A 23215-nucleotide genomic window follows, 5' to 3' on the forward strand; every position below is an offset into this window, starting at 1 on the left:
CAATGTGAAAGAAGTTAAACACAGAGGAACAGAGATCCAGGTGGTGAGAAGGTCAAGTAGATTACAGGATAAAACAGACAGTCTTAAATGGAAGGAAGAGTTAATGGAATATAAGGCAATCCCACAACAGTGGGGTTGGGGCAGGGAGTTTAGTTCGGATGTTGGGGAAGGCAATACATGAAGGGGGAGGAGGCGGAAGAACAAGATAGATAGGGGAACACTTAGACAGGTTTGCATGGCCTAAGTGGGACAGAGGTAAATAGTGATGCATGTTCAAGCTTGGAACAACAGGGCTCTGCGATACAGGGATATGCTTGACTGTCTTATGAATATTGGTTTCCCTTGCCTACTATTGTAAAACGGACACTTGAGTGGGACAGAAAGCAATGTTGGGAAACACGATTATAGAAAACTTATGAGCCCGTCTTCAGCCTATAACTGAATGGAATACCTAAAAGGAGTTCTAGAAGTTGCCCAGTGAAATAGGCTTCTTGAAAAGCCTTGGCAGAATATAGGACCTTAGGTGGAATCCTGAGTCCCGTCCAGAACCTTATGAAGTGGGACATTCCCACTAGAAAGGATAAGCAGACTGGAACAGCTACAGTGACAGAAGATCCGTCTTCATGATGAACCTGACCTATACTCAGAACAGTAGTTACTCTAAATACCAACAGAGAGGACAAGCAGACCAGCCTGGAACAGCTAGAGCAACAGAAGATACATCTTCAAAGAAAGATCATCAAGAAAACACCCCCCAAAATATGTCAGCATGACTGACTACTACAAGAATAAGCAAGCTGTTCTCCAGGATGCCATCAAGGCAAGCAATCAAGCCCCTTCAGAACAAACTCCTCTCTAAGGCTGAAACTCAAAGGGAACACATGAGCAGGCATGCAAGCATGCTGACGTCCACATTGGTCTGCTGGTGAGTGGAAGAGGGGGAAGGGCAACAATGAAGAATTGGGCTGAGTTCAACCATGTTCCATAGACTCCCATTGACCTGGAGATGAGAGAGATAAAAGGAAGGGCTGGTTGGTCTAAAGTGTGGTGAGATCTGGGGGAACCTGAGCTCATGGACAAGGACATAGCCACAGAGGGCTAGAGCTGAGAGTGAAGCATGCAGCTGACATGAAGTGAGGGGAGATGCACAAGAACACCTTAACTTGCAGACAGTACATTTGATCTAGCCTCGATGGCTTGATAATCAGAACTCAACTAGAGGAAGACTACAAAAAAAAAAAAAAAGATAAATGAAACAAGGGTAAATTGCTACAATTTGATGAACCTCACGTATATTCATGGAGGTAGTAACTCTTAAGTATCAACAGAGAGGGAAGGAGTCTTCATAGCAATTACCAATGCTATCGCCTTTGTACACAGGGATGGGCAACTTAGACATTGGCTACCTAAAATGAGGGAGCGATAACGGCATGAAGTGACTGGCTTACAAGGTTTCAAGAGGGAGTTTAATTTAAGAGTGTGGGGGGGTGGTAGGAAGAAAGCGTCCCCACTGAATAGTTTTCATCTTGTCTAAATGGGTCTGGTGAAAAGAGATGGGAATAAGATTCGTATGATTCAATAGTGAATAATTGTTATCATGACTAACTGCGACTGTCACAAATGTAAAAGTAGAAGTTTTGTAGCAAAACCAGGGGAGTGGTTACTCTTACAGTCCAGAAACAGAGGACCCTAGGACCATAAAGAGAGAAGAGCACAAGCAGAATGCGGGACCTTATCCAGAGAAGCAGCAGCGCCAGAGATGGGGTCATGGACAGGGGGAGCAGCTGAGGACTCTAGAATCATGGGAAGAGAGGGACTAAGAGATGGTGGCAAGGAGGCAGACTTGCAGAATGTGCCCTTTGGAGGTGCAAATTATATGTCTGAATGTTTGTTTTTTAAAAAAGCTAAAGTGAATAAAGAGAAATACTGTTAACTGATAGTACATGGAGGGGATTATAATTAATGTAATGAAACAAGGTGTAAGATTTGTTGAATGTAAAACTATGATATGCCCTGTAAACTTTCACTCAATCCACAATAAAAACCTTAAAAAAAACACACACAAAAAATTGATGTTGTTAAGTGCCGTCAAGTCAGTTCTGACTCATAGCAAACCTCTATCATGTTTCCAAGGAGGGCTGGTACGTTTGAAGCACCAACCTTGTGGTTACAAGTCCAGTGCTGATCCTACAGTGCCACACGAGGACTCAATTAAAACACAGAAACAATAACAACAGTTGCCATGAAACAGATTCCAGCTCACAGTGATCCCATGTGTATCACAGGAGAACTGTGCTCCAGAGGGGTTTCCTTTTTAAAAAGTTACTTATTTTACTTGCTCCTGCTGCTGAGAATATAGCCAGCCAAATATATACCAGCTCAACAGTTTCCACATGTACAATTCAGTGACAATGATTATATTCTTTGAGTTGTGCTACTAATCTTCTGTCTCCCTCCTTTTCTAGCTGTTCCTCTCCTACTAATGTAAGCTTACTGTCCCCTAAGGACCCAGCTAATCTTCCGAGTTGCTGCTGTCAATTACATCTCAAGCAGATAAATGTTGAAGGAGTGTAATGCTCAGGGCAGACATTTCTTACTAGTTAGCGAAACTATTGTCTCGTTTTAAGAACATTTCAAGAGATATTTTTGGTTTAAGGTCTCTATAAAAAAGGCTGATAATTTGGAGGTAGATCATCAGGCCTTTCTTGCAAAGTGTGTGAGTGGACTTGAACCCCCAACCTTTTGGTTAGCAGCCGAGCACATTAACTGTTTGCGCTGTTGTTTAATCTAAATGCGGCTGGCACATTGATTACAGAACATGAAAAGTCAAACAACCTAACAGTCTTTCAGAATTTCAGAGAGCCATAACAGTTGGAAGTCAAAGCACTAAAATTGTTCCTAATGGTCAATACTGCTATTAACCTTGCTAACTGACCTTCATAGTGTAAAAAAAGAGAAAAGGGAACTTGATATGTCACTGGTAAGCTATTCTAAAAAGCAATTCATTACAATGAAAAAGAAGGCACTGTAACAGCCAATTACACAACTTAGCTTAAATAAGCACATGCTCTACCTTGGACCCCAAAGTGTTTTCAATATAGGTTTTTCATAAGAATACAAAAACACATATGCAATCTTATAAAGTAATGAAAATTAAGTACGCTACTCCAGTTTTGTTTTTTTTAAAGACACAGCTGTCACATTAATGAAATCATCATGGAAGGTTTTCTTCTTTCATTTGTGAAAGAGTATTTTTTTACTACTTTCTATTATTTTTTTAAATTTTCATTTGGTGCCTGGGCTGAGAATGGGTCAAAATTGTGCCACTGGAATTAAAAAACAAAATATCATCAATTTAAAAACCTGTATCCAGAGTTCAATTCCTTGACTGTTAGAGCTATACCATATACCATAATACAATGCAGACAATATATCTCTAAAAAGAAAGATCAAACGGATACAACTAGCCCACTCTAGAGATATGAGATAATTTAAAAAAAGAATTTTTACTCAACATCAAGGAGTTCAAAGGCCTGGAGTAGACATTAAAGCAAGGGCAAAGAACAACAAGGTCAAGTATCTGATAAACTCTGCTGATAACCCCTAGGAACTGTAGGAATCACAATGCCAAATCATGAAACAAATATCTGAGCACCTCTTATGTACAGTAACAGGGGCTTGGTGAGCTGGAGGAATGTGGGACACTCTGCACACAGTCCTGGACCTCCTCAAGAACATCACTTACAGAGTTATGGGAATACTTGGTATGGGCCCAAGGTTCTTTTTTCCCCTCCTTATCTTTGTAACATGCTGCAGTCTGGACGTCTCACTGTTCTGACTATCTGGGAGATCACAGACAACTTTTTTCAAACAAATTTCTTCTCAAGCTTCTTACAAGATAACACTGGTCACACTGATAATCCTAAACACTTGTTTTTTGAGTTTGATGAAAGAAATGCTGCTCCTTCTTGTCTGCGCTGTAATACAATGAGCACCAACATCTACGTATTTGAGAGCAGCCTTTCACCCTCAAGTCCTTTCATCTATAAACTGAGAGTAATATTTATCTAACATGGGTGCTGTGAAAATTACAAGAGAAAAAAAATAATGGCAACAAACTAAATATATTAGATATGAAGGAACTTCAAAAAAGTTTGAGGAAAAGGGAATTAAAAGATAATGCAATTTTTCCATGAACATTTTGAAGCCTCCTCGTACAAGATGAAAATGATGGCTAGTTCTTCCTAGAAATTTTTTGTCATCTTCCTTTTTTCCCTGTTTCTGAAGAAATGATAACAGTAGTATGAAAGAAAAAATCAAATATAGTAGGCAAAGAAAATAAGACAGAGGTAACTAAGCAATTCACAAGTTAACTCAACCGACCAAGAACAATCGGGAATTAATGTGGTATAATCAACAAAGTCATTACTCAAGACATATGTTCATTGTTGGTTTTCTCAAATATTGCCAGTCATTTCTCATCATCTTGGTCCTCTGTTCCCAGGTTAACAACTTTTCAATGCACTCCTTCCTTTAAGTAGGGTGATTCCTCCATGACAGCCCTTGAATCCATTAGATGATGCTTCCTTAATAGCTACTCATGCAAAATCAAGTTTAAAGACTCATATATTATGAATCCAAAAGTGATCAATGATGTACCCAGTGACTTTCAGCATGAAATTGCATATAATATTGCCACAGTGCCAAATCTGGTACATGGCAGTCAGCCATTAAGAATCAGCTTTGTACCATTTTAGAAGTCAGCAGATTATTTTAAATGCAGATCAGATGAAACTTCCATGGTAGTATTGAACAATAAAAAGAACAGACTGCAACCTATAAATGAAATACTCAAAACTCTGTATTGAGCTTGAAGGCTGTTTAAAACGTAAGTAATTTAGGTTCAAGCTATGTTATTTAGATTTTATACATTTCCTAATTAAAAATAATTTAAGAAGTCAGATGAGATTTTAAAATGTTACACCCTTAAGTGGTTTTGTTTTTAAATATTCTATGTCTTCAAGATCAATCTATTTTGAGTTGCCTGAAACAAGAGATTAAAATATGAAACACAAACTTTAGGTCAGTCTTGAGAGTTATAATTATAAAACAACATGGGTCATTAATAAGAATGAGACAAAAGTTGTTCATCAAAAATTAATGACATTTAAATTTAACTTGATGTTTTAAGATACTGAAATGCCAATTAAACTTATGATACATAAAAATTAGTGATTTGATACCTACCCTTTAATATTAATTCACTGTGTGGTGCTGCAGGATAAAGCACTGGACCACAAGGTCAGTTTGAACCACAAGTTTGGCAGTTCAAACCTACCAGCCACTCCTCGGAAACCCTACACAGGGTTGCTATGGGTCGGAATCGACTCTATGGCACTTACAACAACAACAACAACACAATAATTATCTAATATTATTTCCTCTAAACCAGATTTAGCTTGTTTTTGATGAGAAAGCACCTTGTGGTGGTGGTGGTGGTTGTGTGCCAGGGAGTTGGTTCTGACTCATAGAGACCTTGTGTGTAGACTTCTGAGGATTATGGGAGCAGAAAGCCTCATCTTGCTCCTGTGGAGCAGCTGGTAGATTAGAACTACTAATCTTGAGGTTAGCAGCCCAGCTCACAATCTACTATAGTACCAAGGCTCCTTGAAAAAGCACCTTGTTTTGTTGTTGTTAAGTGCCATGGAGTCAGTTTTGACTCATAGCAACCCGTATAGAGTTTCTGAGGCTTCAAATCAGAAATCCTCATCTTTACCAGCAGAATGACTGGTGGGCTAGAACCACCAACGGTGTCGTTTGTAGTTCAGTGCTCATCCTACAGAAAGCACCTGCTGTTGTTGTTGTTAGGTGCCATCGAGTCGGTACCGACTCATAACAACCCTATGCACAACAGAACAAAGCACTGCCTGGTCCTGGACCCACCTCACAATTGTTGCCAAGCTTGAGCCCAGTGCTGGCTGTCACTTTGCCAGTCCATCTCCCTGGGGGTCTTCTTCAAAGCACCTAGTCCCCATCAAATTGTTATGCTCACATTTTGATTACACCAGGATTCTGGTTTTTTTTTGGCTATCAATTAAGTAACTTTAGATGCATTGCATATGTACCTTTCCATTCTAAAATTCTTTTAAATTTTTTATTATTTTCTGAGAATTGTATTTTAGGATAACAGTTCTTACAGAGCTGAATGAATTTGTAATGCTGTAATTTGTAATCTCTGACAATAATCCCAGGAGCTACTAATTTCAGTGCTTTTTAAAACTTTAGAATATTTCATTATTGCCACAGCAACATCAATCTGTTATTTTTTTAAAATAATATTGAACAAGTTAATGACTATCTCGAATGAAAATTTCTTCAGATATAGAGGTAAACTTCCAAAGAATTTTGATATTTATTTATATGATGCTTGTAACATTTCCCTACTCACCTTTTTTAGATGGCTTGGGTGGTACAACTGGACCAGGTTCTATGTTGTCATAAAAATTATTCATGGCTTTTGGATCAAAGTTTCCTATAAAAAAATAATAAAACCACCAGGCTTTAGGATTCTTTTTCCTGCTATTCTATTTTATTTTTCATGAAACTATGGAAATAAAACACAAAAGAAGGGAAACTGTTTGCCACGGTTTCAAAACTCATTATATTCTCCCACTAAAAAATGTGTTTACTGTATCATTGTGACAAAAGACTCAAGAAAACTGCCATACCAGTACTTGCCTACAATGTATCACCTGAAGGAATATTTCTCATCTTTAAAGATAGAAGAAGAAGAAAAATGAAAGGATGGCTGAACTATTTTCTTTCTATTTGTTTTAATTTTAATAACCAAATCATGAGAAAGAGAATTTAAAAAGTAAAAGTTCATGACCATATCCGTCATAATTTACTTTTAAATTTTACCCATTATAAATTTAAGAATGGAGGAAACCAATTATACACATTACAAAGGTTAATCAAGTTGTACTCAAGATCTCGAAGTGACTTGATGATACTCAACAACAAACAACACAAGCAAACTGGATAAATGTGAAATGACATCAACAGCTCATTTGTTGCTGTAGTTAAGTGCCATTGAGTCATTTCTGAATCATAGTGACCCTGTACAGTGTTTCATGGAGCAGCTGGTAGGTTTGAACCGCCAACCCAGAGTCAGCAATCCAGTGCTTATCCTGCAGCATCACACCATACATGCCTTTTTTTAAAAAAAGAAGAATCATAAATATTGCCTATAGGTTTGTCCATGCCAGTTTCAAAATGATTAGAACAATCTCTAAGAACTTTGTTTTACCACAAAAATCTCATCTGTTTTAAAATGTTCACTCACTGGTATGTGTTTCTGCCACATCTCTTGCCATGACTGACAAAGTCAGTTCTGATCCAAGTTCTAGCTTTGGGTTATCCCTTCATTTCTTCACATCTATCACTGCAATCTGATTGCAATGAACAATTCAATTGAGCATTTTAACTGTACCTATGCTTATTACAAGGAGCTCTGGTAGCGTAGTGGTTACGAATCGGGCTGCGAACTGCAAGGTCAGCAGTTCGAAACTACCAGCTGGTCCACGGGAGAAAGACGAGGCATTCTACTCCCGGAAAGATTTAAACCCTCGGAAACCCTGTACAGGGTCGCTATGAGTCGGAAGCAACTCCACGGCACATAAGAACAACAACATGCTTATTTACAAAGGATGCTGCATGGTATTGACAGTTCAAAAAACCAAGTTTTGATTTGTAGAACAATTTTTTTACAATAAAAGTTTTCTTCATCAAAACCAACAATAACACTGCTTTTCATCAAATCAGATATTTTAAATCTATCTAGACATCAAATCTAGTTTAAATGTCCAAAATAATGCCTTGATTACATCTCTAGTTTAAAAGTTCCAGATGGGAAACTCATTACTAATAAAAGTTTTCCAGAGTAGAAGGATAGGATTTAGTATAAAATAAATATACTTGGGCCCTTTATGAAAGGAGAATTCGAAATGCTGAAGTACCAAAAAGAGCTCAATGCAGACCCAAATCACAGTTCTTTAGTTTATAAGACCTTAAAGGAGGGTTCTCTTGCATGCACTATTACAAATATTAGACCCATTTTGGTATGCCATTTCAAGATAATTTCCTGAAAACAATTTCTGACAGCTCATGAATGCTACAACACTATTTGATTTGACTTCAAATGCTTTTTATGCTTTAAAATGCTGCATATGTATTTCTTCAATTACTTAAGTTACAGCTGATGTTCTAATTTTTAGATCCCATAAGGCTTATTATAAATAGTCTAGCCAAATATGTGAGTTAGTGTTTCTTGTTTTGTTTCAAAGAACATCCAAGTAAAAAAGTTGATCTAATATCTATAATATATAATACAGTAGCAATCATTTGTAAAACCCCTCACATTACTCATATTAATTCTTTCAATGCTTAAAGCTAGTAAATTCTACAATGACTAGGCTTCTGAGAATAATTTTAAGAGTACCTTTAAAAGATTGCTTGCCTTTTACATTCAAAGTTGCTTTTGCCTACTTTTCAGATAGATCACCTGCTGTGCACCACCTGTTTCTGTTTAATTTTGCCTAAATATGGCAATGGGATGTTTTATTATACACTATGAAAATGCAGTAGAAGCTCTCTTAGCTGCCATAATTAAGAACAGTAATTGGTGGGTAAAAGAAAAAAAAAAGGCTGATCAAAACAGAGAATTGTTAAGTAAAATTACACATCTGAGTTTTTAAAATAATGAGACATATAGACAGAACAATATTTTATGTTGGACCAAGATCTTTTCCTTGAGTATGTGTCTGCAGACTGAAGTTCTGCATTGTCTGTCTTACATAAATCACAACTAGGATGACATAAACAGGGCTCCACAAACTTTTTATTTTAGGCTTTGTCCATTTGCAATAGTTACTGTTGTAACTCTTCATCTTACTGTTATAGCACAGAACAGTCAAAAATAACATGTGCATATGTGGTTATGACTAAGTTCCATTCAAACTTTATTTACAAAAATAGGCAATGGGATCTAGTTTGCTTGCCCCTGATCGATAGTTTCCTGTTTTTCTTTAGAATGGAGCAAGAAAGAAACCAAGAACATTCATGAAGTAATCTGAGACTAGAATCCTTTCAGTTTTTATGATTTTCCCCTTACCCTTTTTCAGTGTCTTTCACCTATGTCTAACACAGTTTTTTTTTTTCAGTGATTTGTCTTGAAGTCTATAGAAAACCTTTAGTGATTTGTCTTGAAGTCTATAGAAAACCTTTAATTTTTATAGAAAGAGAAACTCTTCGCATCATGTTGGTTTGTGAAATAGTATATAATGAACCACTCGATAGTAACAGGTTTGGGAACAACTGACTCTTGATACACAGATAATTCAACCAGTGGGGAGCAATAATATAGCCTGCTAGCTATGAACATGCAGCAGCTGTGAATACCAGTTAGATCACTTTACAGAAGAAACGAAGAACATCATCACTTAATCTGGTGAGAAGGGTGGCTGAAAGTAAGTTAAGAGAGCTTCTACTGCAGTGAACTTCTTTAAGAAATCTAAAACACTAACACTGTTAAGATATAATTGAAGGCTTTCATGTGTAACAGATATTGTTGTTAAGTACTGTTGAGTCAGTTCCGACTCATAGAGACCCTGTGTAGGTTTACTGAGGAGTGGCTGGTGAATTTAAACCACTGACCTTGCGGTCCAGTGCCTTATCCTGCATCACCAACATGTAAAAACTGGTATACAAAATCTATTTTAAAACTGAAACACCTTATATTTTGATTCAAGACCCCTAATTTTTAGATATTTTTGATGACGATCACATAATATGAACACATAATTTTAATAGTTAGTTTTAGAATTAAAATGTATCAATTTGTAAAATATTCACATTAACTAAAAATGGATAAATGCAGTAATAACAGAATTGTCTAAATGATAAGAACTTAAGGATGAAATTGCCAAAGTAAAACTAACTTCTGACCACCACCACCCCACTCCCAACAGAATCTGAACTATTACCATGGATAAGGGGTAAGGGAGATTGATCTTCTTACCAGGATTATAATCTTACAATGGATAAAAACTGTCTCTTAACATCGTAAAACCAAAATTAATGCTATTTCAGCAGGTTAAAATATCACACTATTACTTATGGTTTACCAAATAATCAGTCTATACCTCTAGATTGAAGGAGGTCAACTTCTTTCAGTGTACAGTCAACATTTATCTGGAGTTGTCTGTTCATGCTTCTCAATCTTGTCATTTCCTCAGGCTAGTAAGAAAGGACCCAAAATAGCAATTGTGGGAAAGTCATTATCAAGCCCAACATTGAAGAACTGCGTTCATGTTACTCATTCAGATTGGGTATTACTGAGAATACAACCTCAGTCCATAAGAAAGGGCATGTTCAGGAATTCCTATATATAGATTCTTAACGGAATAGTCAGGTAAAATGAGGGCATCAAAATGGTCATGTACATATAACGAAATCTGAATATAAAATGGTGGGCTATAATACTAGACTGTATTATATCATACAAAATATTATTACGACAATCAAACAGCTCTGGGAATTTTCTGTTTTCATGGTAAGAAGCAATCTTTTAAATAAACAATGTTGTTGTTGTTGTTAAGTGCCGTCGAGTCGGTTCCGACCCATAGCGACCCTGTACAGGGTTTCCGAGGGTGTAAATCCTTACGGGAGTAGAAAGCCTCATCTTTCTCCCGCGGAGCGGCTGGTAGTTTCGAACCGCTGACCTTAAGGTTCGCAGCCCGATTCGTAACCACTACGCTACCAGATTTTTGTCTGGTCCAGACTGGTAAAAATTAAAACAATATTTATTTTAATGAGTGCTTACAAGGTAGGTAACTAAGATCACCCCTAATTTATAGATGAGGAAGCTGAGGCACAGAGAGGCTAAATAACGTTTCTGAGGTTATAAAACTAATAATCAGGAAATTACATAAAATTATGTATTAGAATATATATATATATAATCTATATCTTATATAGAGCCAGGATACATATAGAAATGCTCTATATAAATTCATGTCGAAATCATGAAAAAGAAAACAAAAAACAAAACCTTTTTGCTTTCTTTTTCTAGAACTAAGGAAACAATTAATGTAGCACATAAAAATGTCAGGAACAAATGGCCTCCATTCTCCAGCTTTGGTTTCTTTTGCCTTGATCTTTCTAACCCAATCCATTCCTTAAGACTCTCAGGGGCATACATGAGAAATTGAAACGCTAACAAACACCTAATCTGCAGTTAAAGGCTTGACTTCTCTTAAGTAGTCCTAGTGGTGCCACGGTTAAAGTGCTTGGCTGCTAACCAAAAACTAAAGGGTTTGAATCCTTCCAGCTGCTCTGCGGGAGAAAGATGTGGCAAGAGACTTCTTCTGTAAGGATTGACAGCCTTAGAAATCCTGTAGAGTCACTAGGAGTCGGAACTGACTCCATGGCAGTAGGGTGGCTCACTTCCGTAGACACTCTTAATTTCTTTACATATACAAACAAATCAATTCAGGGTTTGGAATCTAGAGGCATGGATACTGAAGCTTTCAGCAGAGTCAACTTTCATTAGACTGCCAGGTATTAATTTAATTATTAGGATAATGTCAACTATATAAAGAGATTAAATATATTTTAGTAAGACAGAGTAACATCCAATTATGTTAAAAACATACATTTTGCTAAAAAACTGAATATGTTAATATAACAGAGAAAAAAATAAAAGGGACATTTTAAGTAATAATAATTAAATTGGGGTGATATTATATAATATCTTACCCTGATAAGAAGTATTAAGAGAATAACTAGGCATGCCCATTAAATTGGCAGGTATCAAATGTTTAAAATAAATGTTATGAAAGGCAGAAGAGCTACTACTCCTTAGAATTACAATTCCTAACTATAAGAGGAGTTCTGGTATGGTGCTGTGGGTTAATGTGCTGGGCTGCAAAGTCAGTTTGAACCACAAGTTCGGCAGTGCAAGCTCACCAGCCACTCCTCAGAAACCCAATACAGGGTTGTTATGGGTTGGAAGCAAATACACGGCACTTAACAACAACAACAAGGGTTTTATGTCTTGATTAATTTTCTACATTTAAGTATACCTTTTGTGTTATGCTCCTTCCTACACTTACAAGGAAATTAGTTTCCTAACATGCTTCAGATTTGTGTATGTGTGTGTTTTCAAGCAGATTTTTCCATTATTTAGCAACCTACATTCATTTTTGTAAGGTCACTTACCATTTGTTGGGCATTGTACAAATTGTGTACCATGTTAATTTATCTATAACCCTAACAAAAATCCCATGAAATAGGGACAGTGCCAAACACAAATTAACAGACAAGAAAACAAGCAAAGAGATAGTTATATATTCAAGGGCATATGAGTTACATATAAGCAGCAGAAGTAGGGTCCAGATATGCCCCTGACCTGAAAGCCCCTGCATTCACCACTATGTAACATCACCCCTCAGCCAAGCACTCCTAATTGTCTTCTACTGTACTCAAGGCCTGGAAGGAGAAATGCATGGACTCACCCACGCAAACTTCTCATCTCTCAAATAGCATCACCTACTTGAGTTGCCAATTTCTGAAGCCACGGGGATTCAATCTTTTATTCTGCCTATTTTATGGATCTTTAAAATTCTGTATATTAAGAAGTTGAAAATGAATTACAGCGTAGGGCAACAGTTTCACCAACTTCCTTTCTTTTTCTTTTCTAAAGAAATCACAGCAATGAAAGTTCTGATCTTTTTTTTTTAAAGCAGTAACCCATGCCACCTTAAGGCAGTTCCTTACCTCCCCAAACAAACAAAAATCAATAAGGTTTTATTTAACAGAGGTTATCACACAAAGTTCACATGGTTATTTTCAAGAAAATGCCTTGTATGCTAAGAAAACCTGTTCATGTTATGTTGGTGGTGTTATTAAGTGCCAGCGAGTGGATTCCGACTCACAGCGACCTTGTATAGGGTTTCCAAGGCGTGTCTGGTGGGTTTGAACTGCTGTCCTTGCTTTTCAAACTGACCTCACGGTCCAGTGCTTTATCCTATACAGGTACCTAAAGGACTTCAAATGACCAACACAACATAGGTGGCTTCCTATATGCTTACATCTCTCTCCTAGTCAAAGGATTAAGATATCAAATGGAGAAAAACTGAGGGAGACATTTTATTTATATTAAAATCACCTCTTATTTGTAAAGATAGCTTTGTAATTTTCCAAGTGTTTTACATAATGAAAACCTTCCTCTCTCACATCTAGTATTGTCTATATTTACCAATTCAGTCAACATTATTAAATTATTGAATGTGCTTGTCTCTCTATAATCTCTTTTTCAAAAACTTCTATTGGTTCCCCATTACCAGCAGAATAAAGTTCAATTACCTCAGACTTGTGCTCAAGGTCTAAGCCCCACTCTATCTGTACACACTGATCACTGTTAAGTCATCAGAAACCTCCCACTTGCTGCCCTTCTGAGTCAGTCTCTGTCTTGACTTCAAGTCTTCGTTAGTTACCTCATGTCCCTTTCCTTTCTAAACTATTTCCTATGCCTAAAGCACTACTATACAGCAGTGGTTCTTCACCTGTATTTTGCTTCAATCTAATAACCTTATGAAAACCAGATGAAAGCTATAAACCTACTTTCCATAGAAACACATGTATAAAATTCTGCAAATAATTTCAGGGAATTCACACATCCCTTTTGAAATCATGAACCTGTTTTAAAAACTTCCATATGAGGACCTAGCTACAGTAATGTAATGTTTAAAGTAAAAGGTCTGAATATATGCCCACTTTTCTAAATTGGTAAACTTTGAGAGCGATTACCCTCAGTTTATTAAGGTAATGTTTAAAGTAAAAGGTCTGAATATATGCCCACTTTTCTAAATTGGTAAACTTTGAGAGCGATTACCCTCAGTTTATTAAGGGTAGAAAAGTGAGGAATTGCTCTATGAGGAAAAAGAATTGAAGTCGAGTCTTGAAGAACAGATAGGATACCGACACACAGAGATGGAGAAGGGTATTTGCTCAGGACGACAGCACGTGAGAAGCTGGGCACTGATATCTCTATAAACTAGGTGATGTACACATTCTCTCAGTCCCAGGAAGCATACACAGCGCATACTGTGCTGGACTATCAGTTGATGTACGCTCTGAGCACCTAGCAGAGTGCCACATTCAGGCACTATGCACCAACATGTTTGATGAATAAATGAATGCTGAAATAGTTTGTTGCTGGGTCACAGAAAGCTTGTGATGTCACAAAAGTTTAGAAGATGTGTTTCAAAAATTTCTGAATTGTTTAATAACTTCAGAATTCATATATCTTAGCTAATATGCTAAAATGACATCACCTTAATCTTTTCATTAGAGCACTTCCCCCATAGAGCTGCTATCTATCAATACTGTTATCTTAGTTTCCTTACTTGCACTTACAAAATGGCTCTGCCTTAAAATATTCTATGGTCAATACTTTCTGCAAATTCATATTGATCTCCTAATTCATTTGAATTAATGTACCTAAAAGACTAATTTCTGAATGCTTGAAAAAAAAAAGTAGATCTAGAAGAATCATTAAGTACACAGAGAATAATTTATCAAATATTTGGTCAGGATATACTTTCATTTCTATTTTTGCATAATCTACAGTAAATGAGATGATTATAATTGTCAGTACTGACAAAGTGGCAGCATCAATGGACTCAAGCATGGCAACAATAGTGAGGTTGGCCCAGGATTGGGCAATGTTTCGTTCTGCTGTACATAAGGTCGCTATGAGTGGGTACCCACTCGATGGCACCTAACAACAAGTTGAGAATATTAATAAGCCTCTAGACATCACACATGTGAAAACAAAGAGGGTTCAACTGTAATTTCTATTTTCTTCACGGAACCTTTGGGCAATTTGTCTTGACAAGAGCTAGTGAAGGTAGAAGTCCTTCATGTATTTGTTTAAAAAACAAAACAAAACCCAACTCTGCCAGGGACAAAATGGAAAAGAAGAGCCAATGGCCTGGACAGCCAATCTCCCCACATTTCTCTCAACACAACCCAACAGAGCACTTACCGTTGGGATTGCAGTGTTGCAACTAACTCTTCTGAGCCGTCTCTGCATCAGGTCATGCTCCATACTGTTAACTTCAGCCTTCAAGCGCTCTAGCTCTTCTTTCTCAAGCTTCAATTGCTTTGCTAACCTCTCCATCCTTGCTCGCTGATGTAACAGCAAGGCTATATAGCATTACAGATAAAGTCATTACAGAGAATAACATTGAACAGGTGGCTTGGAAATTTCTATAAAGATGGCTAATGTATAAAACACTCATAAGGAAACTCTTCATCCAACTTGGGTCAGCATTTACTCTCATATCTTTCTAATGCTATTCTGCCTCCATATCTCCTTTAGTTTGGCTGTTATAACTGCTTCCAAAATGACATCTTTTATGTATCTGTCTTACTCTGTCAGCCTTATTTTCCCTAAGATTCTCTTTAACTAAACTTGTATTTTAAACAAGCTAAACACAAAGCATATTGAATTACAATCATAATTATTACCCTTCTTAAATACTGAAAGAACACTAAATTTTTAAGTACCTTAAAACGATCTAAACAGACTTTGCAGGCATTCATTCTCCTATATATTTAGTTAGATCTACTATTAATGAATCCAGCAGTATTCTTTCTTACTAATTCTATTTCTCATAAATAGATTATTACTTACAAAGAGCACTATGCCCTTAAGGTCATCTTCTTAAAAAAAAAAAAAATCTTCCACCTTGATAAACTTTAGCCCACCCACTGTGAATCCATTTTCTTACTCTAGTTTGACAATATATATATTATTGTCAATATTGTATTTTTGACAATGTACATTTTACTTTTCTATTTTTCTTTCCATTAATATTTTTCTAGAAAAATTAATTAAAAAATTCTTAATAGGCCATTCTTCTCATGTGTGCATTTTCTTATTTTAAAACAATGGATTCTGAAGGACTAAGGTTATTCTTAGTAGCAATAAAACTGTCATAATTTAATAGATACTGAATACTTAATTAAAACTGAACAGCAATATAAATTATTTTATTTTGAAAAGGAGTGCCATTTCATTCCAACTGTGAAATTTCATAAAAGAGCTAAAATTTACCTTGTGTATAGGCATAGTCATCGGATCCAGAACTAGAACTTCTCTGATATTTATGGCTTCCTTTTTCTCCCCCAGAACCTGGTATCACTGATATGGGCTGAATAGGTTCTGGTGCTGCAGAGCGCTCTTCTTGGTCCACTAAATTTAAAAGATTTTCAGTCGTTGCTCGACCTACAGTAATTTTAAATACTGTAGTTGGGTTTGGTATCACCCGAGGAGATGGTGATGGAGCACACGAAGGTCCAGTTGGCTGTGTGTATGTAATATACACAGGATTAACACTAAATGGAGGTTTTGGTTGACTAGATATCCCTCTTGAAGGAGAACTTGATGGTGGTGTGGTGGCTGTATACAGTGAGTGCTGATTCCGTGGACATGGCTGGTTACTAATGGGTGAAGGACTTCTATTAATTGCTGCTCCAGGTCTTTGAGAGGGTTCAACTGTAATTTCTATTTTCTTCATGGAACCTTTGGGCAAGTTAGTCGCTGTGTATGGGAGATAGGCTACTGAATGGCTTCCCTGTTTCTGATAGCTAGGAGGTCCTTGTTGATATGGATGGGGTGGAGTAGTTGAAGGACTAGGTGGCAGAAAGACATGGGAACTTGGGTGGGCCAACTGGGAAGGTTGCACTTGATGCTGTGGAGAGCTGAAAGGCGAAGGACATTGAGAAGGAGGTGGTGAATGATAAGCAGATTGAGGGATTTGTTGTTGTTTGGGAGAATACTGAGAAGGTTGATAGTTCTGTTGATGTGGATACACAGGTAAAGGACGTTGACTGTAATGAGGCACTGGGCCCTGTGGTGAGGGCTGCCACGGCGCACTGTGAGGAGTTTGTCTTCCAGATGAACTGTGAGATGTCTGTCTAATATAAATAGAACCAGGAGGCCCAAAGAGATTGCTTGGAATTTGTGGAAGAATTTGTAAAGCTCTTGGTACAGTCTGTCCAGAAGGGAGATTTTGGGATACTGTAACAGTAATTGGGTTTGTACTATACCGAGGTATGTGCATGTATGAAGGAGGTGGCGGCGGCGGTGGTGAAGGCCCTTGCATAGCAGATGGATTCATTCCTGTTTGCATGGAAGATGGCTGTGGAGGTGGTTGTGAAGGAGGAGTAGCTGCACTTCTGTTCTGTTCATTCATAAAAAATGGATTGTAGCTGGGAGTAGCAGCCACAACAGCTGGAGCTGAGTGTGGTTCCTGAACTAAACATATCAGTTGTTTACCTGCTGTATGCTGTGGATCAATATGTCCATCACTTGAACTATGTACCAGTGTTCGACCACCATTAAGTTGAGCTCCATCGCCTGGGTGGTAGCTACTAGGAGAATGGATGCCCAGATTAATATGCAAAAGGCGATTTCTATTCATTCTGTTGTCATCTGGACTATGGTACTCCATATATAAGTACTTGCTACTCTCCTGGGAAAGGGCTCGGCAACAGGCTTCAAGATTGTTGTTATTCTGGGGAGAAAAATAGTAAAAGTAGCATTTGTAAAAATGAAATATCCTAATAATGGAAATCAGGCTTTGCCAGAGCATTCTACAAATACAACAGTCATAAAGCAGAGCATGGTATTTGAATCACAAAAAGCTTCAGTCATTTACCCTGAAAAGGAGAATCTGAATGACTTGTTTTATTTTATAAACAGTTAGCTCACAGTACTAGAACTATACCACTATCGCAACAGAAACGTAAAGTATCTAGTAATGAACACTCTAAGAAGCCGGGGTGGTGTAGTGGATAATACACTGGGGTGCTAATCGCAAGGTCAGCAGTTCAAATATACCAGTCACTCCATGGGAGAAAGATCGGGCTTTCTGCTTCCATAAAGATTTACAGCCTCAGAAAACCCTATACAGGGTCGCTGTAAGTTGGAACTGACCCCACTGCATTTAACAACAATGAACACTGTGACTCAAATTTTCGGATTCCACTTCAAGGACTCATCTTATACTTCAACGAATTAAACTGTTGGGCTAATCTTGGATTCACCACAATTGTTGCAATACAAAACTATAAATAATATTCCTTATTAATAGTTCAACTGATAAACATGAAAATAACCATGCTTTGGTTTTCAAACAACAAAAGGAGAAATAAATGACAATGAAACTTCTAGAGTCAAAATCATCAACGCTGTAAAGCCACCTTCACTTTAATGTTCATCAAAGTTATCCCTGTTGTTGTCATTAAGTGTCTTCGAGTCAGCCAGTTCTGACTCATAGTGACCCTGTACAGGGTTTCCGAGTGGCAGCTGGTGAGTCTGAACTGCCAACCTTGTGGTTAGCAATCCTGTGTTTATCTTATAGCACCACGCCAGGACTCTATATAATTTAAACTGTCTGTATCATTATGAAAGATTTAAAGCAAACAAAGAAATTAGTAAAAAAAACAAAAATAAACTCCTACATTTTGAATTATGGCCTCAGGACTTTGTCAAAGTTATGCTACAAAAAATCTGGTCTCTATTACCTTAATAAAATTCATTCAGACCTGCACAGTCTCAAAAGTTTTTGCCTGTTGAAAGGTGGCTTGGCAAACTCCCAAAATCATTTATTGGTTTGAATTTCTCAAGTTATAGACACACACACACAGATGGTAATAGCAAATTGACATTTTAGAATTTCTGAGAGACACAATTCAAACTAAAAAAAGGTCCTCACTTTAAAACAATGCAACACATTGTAAAGCAGCTTTCCATTAAAACACAGAATGCTGAACTATTTATTAGGCTAAAAAACATATTATTCGTTACCTTTAAAATAATCTATAAAAATATTTGAATTAGCACAACATTCTCTGTAGCTCATAAATACACACACACATATTTGTTCATTTGGGGACAAACTGCATTTGGTATGGCGCTGCAGAATAAGCACTGGACTGCTAACTTCAAGGATAGCGGTTCAAGCCCACCAATTGCTCCTCAGAAAACCTATATAGGGTAGCTATGAGTTGGAACCGACTGGACAGCAGTTAACAACATTTGCTAAAAGAATGAACGTGAACACTTCGCTTTTCTTGAGAGCTAAAACACAGTGCTGCAGTTTTAGAGCTGAGAGAACTCAGAGTTCATCTATTCCATCCAACTCAACTCATATTTCAGATAGAAAAGAACTGCCTGGGAAATCCATGACTTGACCACAGGCACTCATTTACAGTTCTCAACACTTGGTCTCCTGATTCCCAGTACTCTTTTCAGTAGAACACAGCAATTTCAAGAAAGGATGTCAGGCTAAACGTAAATTATTATACTAGGGTTTTAGGAAATAAAAAAAGTTTTAGCTGGTAAACCTTTACAAAAAGAATTTTCAAAATGAATTCTTTGCCAATGTTCCATAAATACTTTACACTATTTTCCTCATATAAAGCTTTTGAAGCTGAAATTCAAACACAATTTTAAATAATCTCTAAATCACAGAAAAAAGTATTTGCTGAATATAAGAAGAAAATATTTAGAACTCAAAGATTTTCATGCTGAAAAAGGGAGACAAACTAGATATTAACAAGCAAATGTGCAGCTAAAGAACTCACTGATTGTCAACTAAAAGATGTCACTAGCAGAGATACCTAAAAGAAAAAAATGCAAAATGTGAAAATAGTGTCTTCTTCAAGTTTTTGACAAGCCTGTGGATTAGCACAGAACAAAAGCTAGAGTTCCATTTGAAACAAAGTAATTGTGGATACTTTATACTATTCAATATTTTTATTAATAATCCTATAATTGCTTGTTGTCTACATTGAAATGCTGCTGTTGTTAAATGCTGTCACATAGGTGGCTCACAGGGACCCTGTATAGGGTTTCTGAGGAGCAGCTAGTGGGTTTGAACTGCCAACCTTGTGGTTAGCAGTCCAGTACTTATTCTATAGTACCATACAAGGATTCTACATTGAATTAGGTGCCTAATTAGTACCATTACAAAGGAGTTCTGGTGTGGCGACATAGGATAAGCATTCCACAGACTTGAGGGCACTTAACAACAACAATCATTACAAAAAGAATTCAAATTAAAAATGATACAAAGTTGGATTTGTCAGCCTATTCAAATTTATGTCTACACTGACAAGCTGAATAAATTTCCTATGAAAAGAAATTTAAAATCATAAATATATTTAAGTACATCATTTTGGAAGTTACTAGAAAGAGTCCTAGTGTAGTGCTGTAGGATAAGTACTGGACTAGTAACCAAAAGGTTGGTGGTTCAAACCCACCAGCTGCTCCTCAAAAACCCTATACAAGCTGACAATGAGTCGGAACAGATACCAGGGCATTTAACAACAACAACACAAAAAGAATGACACCACCATAGATTCAAATGTTGTGTTTGACCTGCTAAACTTTTTTATTTTAAAACATGTATCAAACAGGAAATTGTTGTCGCTAAGTGCTGTGGAGCCAGTTCCGACTTATAGAATCCCAATATAGGGTTTCCAAAGCTTTAAATCTTCACGGCAGCAGAAAATGTCATCTTTCTCCTGTGGAGCAGCTGTTGGGCTCGAACAAGGGACCTTGTGGTTTGCAGTCCTGTATTTATTGTATGAAGCCACTATGCTCCCAAATGGGATATAAGAATGGTTAAAAAAATCAAAGCCGTTTAGTTGGATAAAGAGGTAAAATTTTTAAGAAAGCAGGTATTAACTATTTGGAAAAAATCGATCCCCCTGCCCTAAAAAAAGCATCATACTCCTAAAACATGATCCTAAATTGAGGAATGATATTTCCAGAGAGAAGCCTTAAAGTTTGTGTAATAAAATGCAAACTACCAAGTTTCATATATTTTAATTCCAAAGAGACACTTTCCAGAGAGTAGGTGGTAATTCTCCATATCACTATACTCTATTAACCCCAAAGGGAAAAAAAAGGCAAGACTTAGGACAGCTTAGTATATATAATAAGCTATCAGGAGATATCTAATGAGCTGAATTTAAAGTTCCATTCTTTTAGTTAGATTAAACGAAATGAAGACACTGGGTCATGAAAATGACCAGTAATAAAGGGTTCAATAAGGGTTCTTGCCAGTTGAGTCATAGTAGAGGAAAGGAAACTGGAATAGACCTGAATTTTGAACATCTGGGTGAACCAGAATCATAAATGGAACAGGAAATATTACAGGTGGAAACTTTGCTACAAACTTAATCTCCGTCTTAAAAAAAAAAAAAAAGGGGGTAGTGTTCATGCTGCATAGAAATCCAATTCTGTGCCTTCGTTTTGAGCAGTCAGAAATAGCAGTGCTCTGCTCAAAGACGGCAATTGACCACACACCATTAAATAAGTGTTGCTCTCCACGATCCTGCCAATAATCCAATCTGCTGCACCAGGCTCTAGAAATGGTTCACTACTTCTCTTCTAACAATCCCACTCCAAGGCTTCAATGTATAATTCTTTCCATTTTGGTTATCATTTCAGATCATCCAAAATTTAAAATTTCAAGCATGTCCCAGAAATTTTGCCTCTTCAGCCATGAATGAACTGGTGTCAACTGGTTCAAAGCTCTGCTGTTAACATGAGTACTGACTGTGAGTGGACAGAATAACACTGCTGGCTCCCCAAAGTCAAACAAACAGGGAAATGCCATAACCTAAAGCAACTGAAACCTTGTAAAGGGTGATGCAAAAGTCAACAGAGGGAGCCTTCGGTCCATTTCTTAGTTGCACCTTTAACGATTTCAATAAATACAAGATAAAGGGCATGTGACTAAACAAAGTAGGCTTAAAACTTAAAATTAGATATCAGTAAATATTTAACAACTAGTTAAAGAGGAGGGGGAATGCCTACATGTTTTTTTAAATGGCTCAACTGTATTATGTTGTTGCTGTTGTTAAGTGCCGTCAGTCAGTCTAACTCATTGTAACTTTATGTATAGCAGAACCAAATATTGCCCAGTCCTCGTGCCATCCTCACAATCCTAGCTATGTTTGAGGTCTAGAATAATATAATGATATATCTGACATTCAACTATAAGGATTTGAGAACTGATGGCACAATCCCAAAAATTAAAACTGTGAAAAGTAAGTTTTTTTCGCCTTTCATCACATGCCTTCACTCTTTTCTCTAAATTAGTGGAGCTCCATGGGGAGAGATTTCGCAAGACATTTGGCAATGGCTGGAGATGTCTGGTTGTCACACTAGTGGGGGAAGGGATACTTGCTATTGGCATCTAGCGGATAGAGGTCAGAGCTACTGCATAGGATCCTACAATATACAGGAGAGCCCACAATAAGGAATTACAAATCCAAAATGTCAATCGTGCAAAGGTTGAGAAATCTTGCTCTAAATGTCACGCACACACACAAACTAAGTTCTATTCACCACAATACAAACTAGTTCTAATAAGTAAAAGTATAACCTCACTAACTACCTGTAACATGCATTGAGACACCACACCCTCTGGAATCTCTGGGAAACGTTGTCGGAGATCATGGAGAACCTGAATATCAAGCTGTGGACTGCTTTGCGCCATGCCAGAAAAATGGTGATCAAGTTTCTCTCAGGGAATGGATGTTAACCGGCTTTCCAATAGCAATAATCTTCCAACACCGCAGTCATTTTCTACTGAAAGAAATTAAAATGTTGTTACATTTAATTATATTTTTCAAATGGTTACCATCAACTATGTAAAAATAGAAAAATCTAAAATAAGCATACCTAATTCCAGAATTGGCAAACAGAAAAATTCAACTTAGCCAGACTTTTCTGGTGTAATACAGCTAATCAGTGGTTAAAAAACAAAAAACAACTTCAGTTCGATCTTAATCCATTTTTTTAAAAAGTAGCAACAGCCAAATTAAAAATAGAGTAGTATTACTTGGAAGCCCTATTTTCCTAGCCTTGAGAAATTCTACTTATGGATATGTAATCACTCATGTTTTCCCATGAGCTATCACATCACTGCTCTAAAGCAGAACAACTCATTTTGATGCCTGAAGTAATAACACCTTCAAGAAATAAGGACTTAATAATCCCACAAAGCACTCTCTCCCCATTGCATTCTTCATGAAACAATGGGACCAACAAAAACGGAAATGTACA

The 23215-nt window shown here is 37.0% G+C and overlaps 1 protein-coding gene across 1 annotated transcript in view; it reads right to left on the reverse strand.

Moving 5' to 3' along the window:
• Positions 1-22646, reverse strand: part of TAB3 (TGF-beta activated kinase 1/MAP3K7 binding protein 3) — a 35872-nt gene extending 13226 nt beyond the window's left edge. Inside the window, exons 1-5 of the mRNA XM_006870142.1 lie at positions 22545-22646; positions 16184-17645; positions 15110-15270; positions 10203-10296; positions 6449-6532 (exon numbers count right to left, since the gene is read on the reverse strand). Of these exons, the coding sequence (XP_006870204.1) occupies positions 6449-6532; positions 10203-10296; positions 15110-15270; positions 16184-17645; positions 22545-22646 (1903 nt within the window). The remainder of the gene's footprint in view (positions 1-6448; positions 6533-10202; positions 10297-15109; positions 15271-16183; positions 17646-22544) is intronic.
• Positions 22647-23215: the final 569 nt, after the last annotated feature.

The sequence above is a fragment of the Chrysochloris asiatica genome, unplaced genomic scaffold, assembly GCF_000296735.1.
Source record: "Chrysochloris asiatica unplaced genomic scaffold, ChrAsi1.0 scaffold00139, whole genome shotgun sequence".
NCBI lineage: Eukaryota > Metazoa > Chordata > Mammalia > Afrosoricida > Chrysochloridae > Chrysochloris > Chrysochloris asiatica.